At 40.6% G+C, this 13,156-nt stretch overlaps 1 protein-coding gene across 1 annotated transcript in view; it reads right to left on the reverse strand.

Moving 5' to 3' along the window:
• Positions 1 to 13,156, reverse strand: part of LOC105545380 (neurexin-3) — a 782,882-nt gene that overhangs the window by 718,206 nt on the left and 51,520 nt on the right. Inside the window, exons 4-5 of the mRNA XM_011988305.1 lie at positions 9,767 to 9,800; positions 5,977 to 5,990 (exon numbers count right to left, since the gene is read on the reverse strand). Of these exons, the coding sequence (XP_011843695.1) occupies positions 5,977 to 5,990; positions 9,767 to 9,800 (48 nt within the window). The remainder of the gene's footprint in view (positions 1 to 5,976; positions 5,991 to 9,766; positions 9,801 to 13,156) is intronic.

Genomic DNA, 13,156 nt, shown 5'->3' on the forward strand with positions numbered 1-13,156 from the left:
CTACCTCACAAGAGGACAATATTTTTGCTTCTATTTACACACAGTGAAAAACCACACTGCCTGGGTGTCTCACAAGGTTAATCCTTCTTAAAGAAAGTTAAGCAACCTAGAGCCTGCCTACTGATTATTACATGGATAAACACAATTTTGGATTGAGTGGGGAAAATACATGTATTTATTAAAGATAAATGGCAATTTTTAAAAAAATAAATCAATTAATAAAGAAAAATGGCAGAAAGGGTCACAACGGAACCTTATAGTGATGGGCATATTCTATTTCTTGATTTGGATGGTATTTACATAGCTATACAGAGGTTAAAAAAAAAAAAACCTTCAAGCTGTATGCTTAAGAGCATGCCTTTTATATACTTTGCACTGTGTATGCTATCCCCAGTAAGCAAATAAATGACAAGCAAATAAAAAATTCCCTATGTGTTCACACACAAAGCACATTTTCTTTTCTGATTCTGATAATGTAAAGCATGGGTGATCTGACTAAATGATTACCTAACAATTTCCCTTTAAAATAAAAAATTAATTTAAAAACTGCATATATAAAAATACATTTAAAACAGTGCATTTAAGACTTTTTACTTGAAGAGAGGTGTTTGTTACATCTGAAAGCTATTTTCAAACTCCCATTGACTGTGAGCAAGGTGTCAGAGGGCTGGGTCTATGTTTGCTCAGTTTCTGTGTACTCAGTACCTAGCATATCGCTGGCTCTCCATCAATATTTGTTGAATGCCAAATACACATTGCTTTTCTAATATTATAGCAGAGGATCTGCTAAATTCTGATACATGTCACCCTGGAATCTATTATTTTCAGTACACCTACAAATGGCAACTACATATAAAAACACAATATACCAGTATAAGCCTATTAATATGTATTTGCACAAACTGTACCTATACTCAGATATACACTGCCCTACACAACTAAGAAACAGATGATAGCATGTACAAGCCTAAGCACATGGGGAAATGCACTGTGCTTGTTCTCTCATTAAATATCTTTCCATCAGACTATTCTTTCAAAGTCTTTGCAAATGAGATGTATCTTAAAGACAACACAATTCCAAACATTCTTTGCCTGTAGGTGCTATCAAAGTCAGATTTATGTGTGTATACATATTGATCTACAGTTGAAAATTACATATCTTCTAAGGTTAACCAACTCAACTAGATAAGCAAAGGATAGATCATTATTCATACCTTAGAGGAGAAAGTGTTTTATGACATATATACACAGACATAAAATCTATAAGTAATCAATAAATCCAAATTGATCATTGAGGAGGAGGAGACAGACATGTTTTTTCAAAATCTGAGAAATAATTTCTTTTATGTATTGTCAATTGGAATTTAATTAAAACATTCTACTGATACATTATACATTTTATTAATAAATCTTCTGTTCACATTAACATTTTTTTGAATGCTCCAAGAAACATCCATGCAAAAAATGTCTGGTGTCCAGTGAAAATTTCTAAACAAGAAAAAAACACACTTTTCATATTTTTCAAGCACCATCTCAAAGACATCACTGCCAAAAATACAGAGTTGCTAAAATCAAGCAATTTACTTTTTATGTTTAAAATAAATCTATTTTCCCCCACAGACTTTCAAAACATTAGAAGAAGAAAACATACATGGAAAACAGGCTTCTTCAAAAAACAAAGCGATTTTATATTCATTGTCAAGAGGACAAATCAGTGGTGGATGAGAAACAGATGAGACAAGAGATGGAAATGTAATACTGCCCCTATTTTATTATAATTAGATATTTATAGAGCACAGATGAGTTTATTTTCATAATTAGTAGCTGGCATTAGTAAATGAATTTGCATACACAGTTGGCTATCAAGGCAGTAACTTATTTTCAGGGCTCTCAAGTCCCAGCAGGGACAAGACGGGGTTCAACTCCTCAAATCAGCTTTCTTAATGTTATTACCAGTAAAATGCAATCTACATGAAATCATGTTCAAATTCATGTAGCTTGATTATCCCTTTCCAGTTTGGCCAGTGTTGATTAGCTTAGCATTAGAAGGCCAGTGATCAAATCTACATGGGAAAAACACACATAAACAAATCAAAAGGGCCTTCTAAACTCTAAAGGACTAGAATAGATCTTAGGGTCAACACTATCTAATCCAGTGAATACAAAACTCTGTAGAGCAAAGGGAAAAAGAAACGAAATCCCCCTGCTGCCCCGGCTGCCCTAAAGGTTTAAAAATCAGTTCTTAATCATTGTTGAAGATGTCAGATACCTCTCTCCCAGGTCATGCTCTGCATTCTCCATACCCTCCCCACACTTTCCCACACCACTCTACAAAAGCAACTTTACCCAACACAGACCAGCCTCTCTGAAGGTAGTGCCAAGGGTAGGAAGGATTCCTGGTAACTGATCACAGCAATGGTCAAACAGAAAATTAATCAAACTACCTCCCACTACTGACATCTAGTAAGAAATTTTGAAGGCATCTTTTACTCCTCCCTTATTCTCAAACCAAAGGTAAAAAACTTACGGCTCATGCACCAAATCATCTGGCACGCAGGTACACACCTGTGTGTGTGTTCATACGTACGTATAGAGGAGAAGATACTTTGAGATGACATTTTTATCACGTCCACATCTGGCTTTTCTTGAGCATCTGGTGACTGTGCCTGCATCCTTGCGTGGCAGCGATCAGCTGGAGCAGAGTGGAGGCTGCTGCCTTTGATGGCACTTGCGCTCTTCAGTTTGTCATGATTCCCACCATGACCTATTGCTTCTCTTACACTAGGACACTATTTATCCCCAGGTCTACTTCATAATACTGGTCAGGACCCTGCTGGCTTTTGGGTCTGTGACCCCTGCCCTGAGTTCAGTTTCAAGGGAAGGTATTTGGTAACCTCATCCAGAATGGGTAATCCCTAAATGGACTAGAAGAAGGGGAAGAAGGCCAAAATATACTCTCAACACTTAAATGGGGGCTTTCAGAACAGCTGACCAAGGCTAGTTGCTGAAGTCCTCTGTGTGAGCCACTTCTAGGTAAGTTCGCGCTTGTTTTTGGCCATGTCCTGCCTAACAGCCTCCTGAACAGAGTGGTTTTTGTTATAGCCTACCCACCCTGCTCAGTTCTGTAGATTTAACTTGACAATTCTTTCCATTATGGATTTACTACTTCATCAATCAGCTTTAAAAGAATGACAACATCTGAGGTATATTCCTTCTTTTCTCTGACAAATGTCTAAGAATAAATTCAAGACCTCTCCCATGTTTATTCTGGTGTAATCTATAAAATTTTCCCTCTGACACTTGCACACACAGGGCCAGAGAAGGCCTTAGTGAGGAGGGAACTGGAGCCAGAACACGTGGTCTCACTTCATGACCCATTGGGGCTCCTTTGCTCAGTGATTTGGGGTCATGAGGGTTGTGATAAGGAACACATGTTAGTAAGTAGAGTGATTTCATTACTAATATCAGCATTGAAAATCTAATCCTGTCCATCTCCCCTCCCCCATATCTAAAATCAGTTGTTTAGTTCAGTTAAACCATTACTTAATTTTGTAAGCATTCATTAAGTACAACTCTGGCCCTAGTACTGAGTTTGTGTAGAATGAGTGACAGAGACAGCAAAGACACAGGTCTTGGTCTTTTGTGGGACAGGTTGTGGGGAGTGGATTGAAACACATGAGTAAATGTGACTCAAGGCAGTTTGGCATAGTTACCTTATAACACAGCACAGTCTGGCAGACCTAGGAGCCTTGGATCTTCAAGGATAAGAGGGAGAAGCATGTTCAAGGACATTCAAGAAAGAGAGTAGTAAAGCTTGAGCAAAAGTCCGAAGGCGGGAGAACACAGTGTGGATACAAGCAGAGTGACTTGGGGACTTTGGGAGATGGAGGAGCTGGCAGGGGTGATGGTGGGCAGAGGGGGTATGCCCACTGAAAATAAAGCAGGGAAGGCACCTTGACAATTATACAACAAGAATCTACCTAAAATTTTGGAACAGATGAGCTACATGACCCGATTTAATTTTAATTTTGCTTTATTTTCACTTTCAGGAAGATAAACGACAGCAGAATAAGAGGATTAGAGATTCTGAGTCCTTTCTGCATGGAACACACTATGCCAGACACATCTGGATGTTAACAAATGAATACGTTTGTCTTCAACATATGTGCAATCTAGTAGAGGGGAGCGGTCCAATTCCCAATTAACTTCCATATAAATTGTTAGAGAGGTACATGGAGGAAGAGCCCAACTCTGAATGGAGCATTCAAGGAAAATGTCATATAAGAAATGAAATACATGTATTTTTCAACAGGCAGAAAAAAGGGGATGAGGGGCTGTTAGAAGGTAGAGAAACAGAATAAGCAAAGGTAAGAGATGAGGAAATTCTAGAGAGGTTATTTGGTATTCCACTTGGCTGGAGCAGCAATTTTGTAGCTAAACTTTACAGTGGAGCAGGATAAAGGTAAATAGGACCATATAAGGGAAGGCTTTGAAAGTGGGATAGCTAATCCTGCACTCCATTTGGTGGGTGGCAGAGTTTAAGCAATTCTCAACCACTGAATAGACTGGAAGAGAATAGAGGCAGAAAGACTAATTAGGAGAGGTCAATAATTGAGTAAGTGCTAACTGGAAACTGGTCCAGGGAGCTGACAGTAGAGATGCAAGAGACTTTCCGGAGGAGAGTCTCAACAAGCTCTCTCTCTACCAATTGCCTGGGAGTAGGAAGGTTCAGGAAGGAGAATGATAGAAAGTAATTCCTGGGTTTCACACCCGGTGATAAGGCGAGTGGGAACTGCATTAACAAACGGGGAGACATCATAAAGGGAAGCTGCTTTGTGGGCAGATGATATGAAGGTTGACTTTGAGCCTACTGAAGTGCCTCCCTTAGTGGGGCATTTACATAGACGTATGTTACAGAGCATGCAAGGTGGTAGGCTGGAACTTATGACAGGTCAGTGCAGAGAGGTAGCTAGAAGGCTTAAACATGGAGGGCACCCTTGTATCCGGGAGAGGCAGTGTAGAGTAGGGGTTAGGGGCACAGATTCTGGGTTCGATTCTCACTTAGTAGTCATCAACTTATGTTATCTGACTCTGAGCCTTATTCTTATCCATGAACAAGAATAATGCCACCACCTACCTCACAGACAAGTCATGAGCGTTAAGTGTGACAAGTCCATTAACCATATAGCACAATGGCTGGTGCATGACGAGTACTCCGTAAGTGTTAACAGCTTCTAGTAGTGGTAGTAGCAGTGACTCAGAGAAAGAAGATACTCACGTGCAAAATCTAAAAAACACTTAAAACATCTATTTTATGGGATGTTGTAAGGGATTAGGGAAAGACAAGGAGACAGAGACTGACTCTAATGCATTGCCATTGAGAGAAGAGGCAACAGTGCCACATGCATCAGAAAAGTTGAGTCCTAGGCAGATTGGTGGCTGTGCCTCTGAGGTCACCAGTGCCTTCCACTGAGTAGCGTCAGTGGTGAGGTGGAGATACAGCCAGATGTAGCCCTGTAATCACTTATTCCTCTTCCTCTCCCCGCTTTTCCACCTACCTCCTTTCAAAAGATACCAACTTAGCAATGGGGTAAGGGTTCCCCATGACAGATTTCTGAGAATGAAGCCACCTGGGATTTGCATAAAAGGAACAGGCAATCAACCAACCCCAAAGTGGAAAGGACTGAACTGCTTCCAAGGCAACCATACATAACTTTTCAAAGACCCAGAAAAGCATAAAACTCAAATAAGAGATAGCCAGCTCACAGACGCGTCATTGAATCCATGCTTTCAATAACTTGTCGGCCCCTTCTTTCTTCAACATCCTCATGGCATAAAACACATTTCCTACTTCTGTTACTTGCCAGTCTTTGAAGGAAGAGACAGCACACATACTCATTGAGATAGGGGCTGCAGAGTGAAGGAGGAAGCAGGGAAGACTAGATGCAGACACATATTTATAATTTATCAGTTAACCTCTCCCTTCACTCCTGAACAACTAATCCAATTTGAGCTAGTGAGCCAGGTTCTCTAGGCTTGGGTCTCTGAGAGCTTTGATTAGAAATGGATGCGTTACCCAAAGGTGTGACGCGATGAAAGGCATGTCAGAGTGTTGGCACAAGCTCGCGCACTCAGCCTCTCTCCTTTTCTCTGCCCACCTGGCAAAAGGCTGGCTTTGTAAGTAAAAATCCTACATTACCTCTTTCTCCTCTTCCTCCTGACTGTATAACACATTTTCATTCCTGTGTTCTTTTACACCCTCCCAGTCTCACCCTTCTGAACCCATTACCCCATCAGAAAATTCCAAATCCCACATATACAGGAAATACAACACAGGAAAAAAAGATAAATAAATAAATATCCCCCCTCGCAATTCCACATTAAATAAAATTTCAGGCAATTCACCAATACTCTCCCTTTCTCATCTACCATCTTTCCCCCACCAATGTTATCCCCAAATTCAGTTATTTCAAGTAATAGCAATAATGATGCATAATTTCATACTTCCCCTGTTCCTTCAATATATTTACTAGGAGGGGATCTTAGAACACCCTGCATGGAAGTAACATGTATCTTCCCCACACTGTGTAACCACTTTCAGAGTCCCCCATTCCTGCTAGAAAGAGTACAAGATCATGCAGAAGGCCCACCCTCAGTTTAGAGGGAGGCAGGCCAATACAGAATCATCCCCAAACACTGAACGTGAAGTGCACTGAAGGGAAATGATAGCACTGGCTTTTTATTTTTATTCTTATTTTTCTGTTGTTGTTAAAACCATTAATTTATAATCTGGACTGTATTCAGAATCGACAATCCTAATTTATAATCTGGACTGCATTCAGAATCGACAATCCTCTTGGATGCATGAATATTTCAAGACGCAGATTGATAGTTATAATGATAAAAGTAAAGTGAGCTCTACCTTTACTTCTACCTACAGAAATGAAGGTCCAAGTAAGTAGAGGAAGCATGGTGTCCCACCATGGAGGCGGCGAGAGAGAGAGAGAGAGACAGAGAGAGAGAGCAAGGAGAGTTAAACATCAGCACACTGCAGACACACAAAGAGACGTAAAACACACAAAACAAAAACTCGCAACAGTAAAGGCAGTAGCATTGCAACATCCTGAGGAGGCAGCGCAAAACAAACATACAACGTGGAAGTTTAAACAAGCAGTAAACGCTGTGACCAGCAAGGCTGCTCCCTCAGCTTCATGTTCAAGCTCCATCCCATTCATTTCTTCTCAGTCCCATCCTCAGAAACATGACAAAGTCTGCATGCAAACAGCACTGCACAGCCTGAAATTGCACTGTACGTGAAACTGCATGCACTTAATATAAAAATTATTAGGGAATATCTCAGAGAAGATAGGTTCTCCTGTATTTTCCTAACATTAATATGAGTTATGAGGACCAAGAGTATAACATACATGTATAGGTGGTGTACACACAACATACGTAAATATTTCCACACATATTTATGGGCATCAAAAACAAATTAATAAGATTCAGTGGAAACCAGACAGAAACCTCCTTTTTTCATGTTGAAGGAATAAGGAAAAGGAAAGGAGTACTGGTGAGAAGAAGAGTATCAGTTTTTTAGGTAATCATCAAATGGGTGAGAACAGATAAGGGGATAGGAAATGAAAAAGAATGAAAGGAAGAGGAATGCAGTCAAAGGACCGCCTTAAAAACAGATTAAACTTCAAGTTGCAACTTAAAATATTAGTAGCACCAGTCACCCAGAAGAATTCTGCATCCTTTCTTGAAAACCTCTTGAAAGAGGAATTCACAACATCCATGTCTGTCATTATTTCTTTCTCTCTTTCTAGAAGGTACCAGACTTATTCCCCCAGAGCATGGTTGTATTTGAAGCTCTGTGTTGTGCATAAGGAATATAATATAGGCTGTCCAAATGTTTTTTATACCAGCGTTGGGATTTAACCTTCCAAGATATCCATGCTGCATCAGTGTGTCTGCAATAAGCTAAATCAAGATCAAGGAAGTCCCCATCAGCTTATCCCACCTGCCACACTCTGTCCTATGATGTGAAGCACTTAGTTCTCCAGGCTACTATAAAGCTTGGAGGACTCCTGAGGGGCACCTGGGAGCATAAGGCTAAAGAATATAGGAGGGGAAAAAATAATGTAGGGGGAGGTTATTGGGACTCTAAGAGTCTGCTTTTGCTGGTGTAACTTGTCACCAAAGTTGAGTCATCAAATTCCAGCAATTCATAGAGCTCGGTTCCTCAAAGAGATGTGCTTAACCCTCTCAAGCTACCTGGACACAGCTCAACATCAGGCACATCCCCTACTCATGTCCACCTCATAATCACTTGCTGTTGGCCCTTCCCTCCCTGGCTAAACTGCAAGAACAGAAACTTGATCTCAGCCTCTTCTGGAGCACCTTCTAATACTAGAGAACTCACCTGATCTCCTCTCCCAGTTCTATTTTTTGACATATGCTCTCTACCAAATCATCTCTTTATTGAAATTGCTGAAGTCTACACCACTGATCTTGGCTTAGGTCTGGAGGATGCATTTACATTGGAAAAGCAGGCTTCCTCCTTACCTTGCTTTGTCAGTTCAGGATGCCCTTGACTGCCCACTTCCACAGCTAACTGGATACCATAAACAAACTTCTTCCAGCCTTGAGCAGTTCCTTGATTTGATGAAACTGCCCTTTATGTCAAAAATGTCCGACGGACTCAATGTCAGGGAGCAGGGGAGAGGAAGTCCCACCCTCCTCATGAGATCAAGAAAAACAGGAAAATATGGAATTATCCCTCTTTCCCATTTTCTTTGGTCCTCTGAAAGAGGTACTGAGTCCCATGTATATTTCAACAAGACATAGTCAAGAAAAATTAGAGTTTTTGGTTATAGGGCAAGGCAGGTAGACCAATCTTGCAATCATCCCAAGGCTCAGAAGAAACACAATAGCAGCAATTGAACTGTGAAGGAAAAGACAATTTTAAGTAGGCTCAGCTCTCAACTCCTGATTTAGGCTGATAATGTGGAAAATTTTTATTTAGGAGAAAAAGGCTTCATTCACAGCCCACCCTGTGCTTAGCTGAGCTGAATTTCCTGCACAGTTCATTCCTTGCATATTTGAATATTTTAGGTTGCAGATGCTGAATTTACAGATCTTTATATGCAGTTTTCTTCAGGGTGTATAATGAGTTAGAATTCCGCCATGAGGACATTAACATGTTCTTTAGGTGGTTTTTGCTTTTATATAAAACTGAAAACAGTCAAACCCGCAACGGCTTCCTTTGACCATGGAGACCAGATCATTATGGGCAGTGGAATGGAGGGGAAGACAAAAAGCAAACCGTTCCTCAGAGGGAAATTCAGGGAGGAGCCCAGTTCCTCTCCCCTATCCTGGAGCCCCGGCATGGGGCCTAGGGAGGAGCAGGAGGAAGTTAACCGCTTGGTTGCTCTGAAATTAGCTTCATTCACCCCCATTATCGACACCGTCATGCCTGGTTTCATGCTTCCCTCTTGGATGCAGCCCAGCAGGGCCAGCGCCCAAAATGACAAATGGCGGTGGAGAATGGAGAAGCCAAGGGGACAATGGGGATGGGAAACCACGATGCATCAAGGAAGGTGCCCCCACCCCCACTGAGGAGGGTCCTGCAGCCAGCCTGGCCCAATGCGGGAAGGACAGGCAGCACAGCGAATGGCCTGCCAGTGACGATGAGGCTCTGTGACCAGCCAGAGGCAGGGAGGCAAGCGGTTCAGGCAGCTGCAGGACCACAAGCACAAAGCACCTACCTTGTTCACTCATCATGAGGTGGGAGAGGCCTAAGGAAGAGAAAAAGGGAGAAAGGGAAGAGGAGCGGGGAAGGGTAAGGAAAAAAAGAAAGAAGACAAAGTTAAAATCTCAAAAGCAATACAATCTTAATTCTTGAGTAGAAAAAGGAGTGGCAAGGGCCACGCGCTTGCTCACACGTCACAGACTCCACATGCACATATCCTGGGACATGCAACAAGCATGGACACCCCAGCCTTCCTGCTGCTGGGCAGAAAGCCTGGCTTTCTAGCTTACAGTCTTGTGTTTGCGGAACTGCTCTGGGCCTAATCTCGAGAACTTTCCTTTTACCACTGTTCTGTGCAAAAAGTAGGATTTGTGATAGATCTGTTAAAGATTAAGTCCCTTGGGAAGCAGACTTAAGACGCCAGGTAAAGTTGGTTTCTTTCTTTTAAATTACTTATAATAGTAATACACGGTCACTGTAGAAACTTGGGAAAAATCATCAGAATAAAAATAAAAATATCAGTTGCAATCCCACCTTCCAGAGACTACCATCCAATTTTTTTTTTTTTCCTCTAGATAGTCTTTTCTACAAAAATTGAATCCTATGGAATGTACCAAATAAGTTCCTGCTTGCAAGAGTTGCTCAGACAGCCTGGAACTGTTTCTATCACTGTCATGTTAGCCCAGGGACAATGACACCACTTCTTCCACTTCTCCCCTACCATCTTTCCTGGAAAGGCCTCCACACTTGATCAGGGAGGACTAGCCCAACACTGAATGGTTATAAAAGCATGTAAATTCCAAGTAAATAGATAAGAGAACCTCTGGTTATATTATTATGGAAGGCAAACAGGGATATTAAGAGCTTCTTGGTTCAGGAAAGCACAAGCCTTGATAAATCTATTAAAAAGAAAAGATTTTCAACCAGGAACCAACTGTACCAGTTATCTGCTCTTGTATTGGTTCTGTTATTACTGGAGATATTTGACAATATCCAAATCACTCCAGAGAACCTTTACTCTGAGCAAAATTCAGGGATATAGGGGATTAATAAAGGAAAAAAAAAAAACCCTCTAAAGTATGGAAATCTCTAAATGTTTTTGGAGATTACTAGAGATTTAGAAAAGTAATCAGAGACAAAATATAGGTCAAGCAACCGACTTTTAAAAGATCAATGATATATTAAATACACAGATACACATGCCACGAATGTCATGGGGTCTATTTTTTAAACAAATTTCATTAAACTATAATAATATTTTAAATAGACAATTTGAGTATTTGTTGCTCTAGGACCAGAATAAATATTCATGGAAGAATGAAATCATGACAAAACAAGTCATTCTCATGATTTCTTTTGTTCAAAAAATTCATTTTGTGTCTTTGTGGGGGAAGGGTATAGTAAGAAGACAGGAGAAAAGGCCCTAGACTTGATTAAGAGAAACTTCCATAGAAATAACTGTTCTTAAAATGTCTGTTGGAGTATGTGGCAAGGGAAACAGGGACAGAACAGGTGTATGAATTCAGTAGGTGACCCTCACAAGAGTGGCTCACACCTGTAATCCTAGCACTTTGGGAGACCAAGGCAAGAGAATAGCTTGAGTCCAGGAGTTCAGAACTAGCCTGGGCAACATAGCGAAACCCCGTCTCTACAAAATAAAAATTAAAAACTTAGCTGGGGTGGTGGTGTATGCCTGTAGTCCCAGGCACTTGGGGGCACTGAGGTGGGAGGATCGCTTGAGCCAAGAAGTTTGAGGCTACATTGAGCTGTGATCGCACCACTGCACTCCAGTCTAGGTGACAGAGCAAGACCTTGTCTCAAAAAAAAAAAAAGAGAGAGAGAGAAAAAAAAAAAAAACAAGGATAAGGAAGATCTGAAGAGCTACCTAAGAGTCAAATACAGCGTTAAAAAGGGCAAACATTTCACTCCCGAGATTAAACATGTTTGGCAGCTGCAGGAAGAAGTGAGTAGGAAAGAGATGGAAGAGTCTTTATTTGACCCATGTTAATATTTTTTAAATTTACCAAATAAAGAGTGAACAGGACATTTCGTAGTAAGAGGGGATTCAAGCCTCATAAAAACCCCTACAGTTGCACCTTATCTTGTGCTTCCCAAAAAGTGTATTTCACTGACGATCTATATCGGCCACCTGGAGATGATTATTTAAAAACAAAGATCCTGGGCTTCACCCAAGACCTAATGGATCAGAATTTTGGGAAGGAATGGGGGCCAGATCTGAATTTTAAACAAGTTGCCCAAGTGATTCCCATGCTTACTGGAACTTGAGAGCCACCCCTTTAGAGTGGCCTATAAATCACGTTTGGGTAAATTAAATTGTATAATAAATGCACTAAGGGGAATTGGATATTTAATAGAAACCTGCAGTGGACCCTTTCATAAAGGGAAGAATCCTTTTAAAATACAAATAACTCACCACCTGTGTTTTAAAAATTCAAATATGTACTTATCAGGTTTTATTAAACTACATATGTAGTTGCAGTATTGCCACTCAAATAAAATGTTCATATTTGACTTATAAAACCCTTAAATAGAAATACTAGGCCAGAAAACGAGATATGCGATCCTGATGCCAAAACTTTGTTTTTATAGCCAATAAAGCAAAATGGATATGAATCAGTGTGACAGGAAACAGGATTGGGGGGAGAAACCACGTAACCATAATATGATTTGTTTCATTTTGCTTTTTGAGAAAAGAATTTTCTTCCACTTTCAAGGGCTTTTACAAAATCAGTACATTTTCTTGCACAAACCTGTCCTCAGAGCTTGCAGAGTTAAAAACTAGAAACCAAGAATTCCATCATGCCCAGGTCTATTTTGAAATTCTGCTTCTCCGCCTTCTACCTCAAACACTCCTACTTGCTGCTAAAAATCTCAAGCCCCTCAACAGTGAATGGAAGTACCAACAACCAATTAACCAAACAATTCATGTATCTACCACATGCATAGACTAGTGGGGATACAAGTAAGTGTGGGATATCATCCCTGACCTCTAGAGTTCAGTCTAGCTGGGAAGGTATGCATGTGCTTATATTTACACACACACACATTTGACATATATACTGATACCTGACAGTGATGCACGGGGGATCACGGACTTCAGAGCCAGATTTGATTTCCATCTGTGCTACTTTCTAACTTGTGACACTAGGAAAGTTGTGAAACATTTCTTTGCCTTGACTTTCCTATCATAAATTTTGACTAATGATAATGCCTACCTCTAAAGTTATTTTAAGGATTAATATATATAAATTTGTACCTACACATAGGAGCTTTTTCTTTTCTTTTCTTTTTTTCTTTTTTTTTTTTTGAGACACTCTCACTCTGTTGCCCAGGCTAAAGTGCAATGGTGCAATCTCAGCTCACTGCAACCTCCGCCTCCCA

The sequence above is a fragment of the Mandrillus leucophaeus genome, unplaced genomic scaffold (assembly GCF_000951045.1).
Source record: "Mandrillus leucophaeus isolate KB7577 unplaced genomic scaffold, Mleu.le_1.0 Scaffold326, whole genome shotgun sequence".
Lineage (NCBI taxonomy): Eukaryota > Metazoa > Chordata > Mammalia > Primates > Cercopithecidae > Mandrillus > Mandrillus leucophaeus.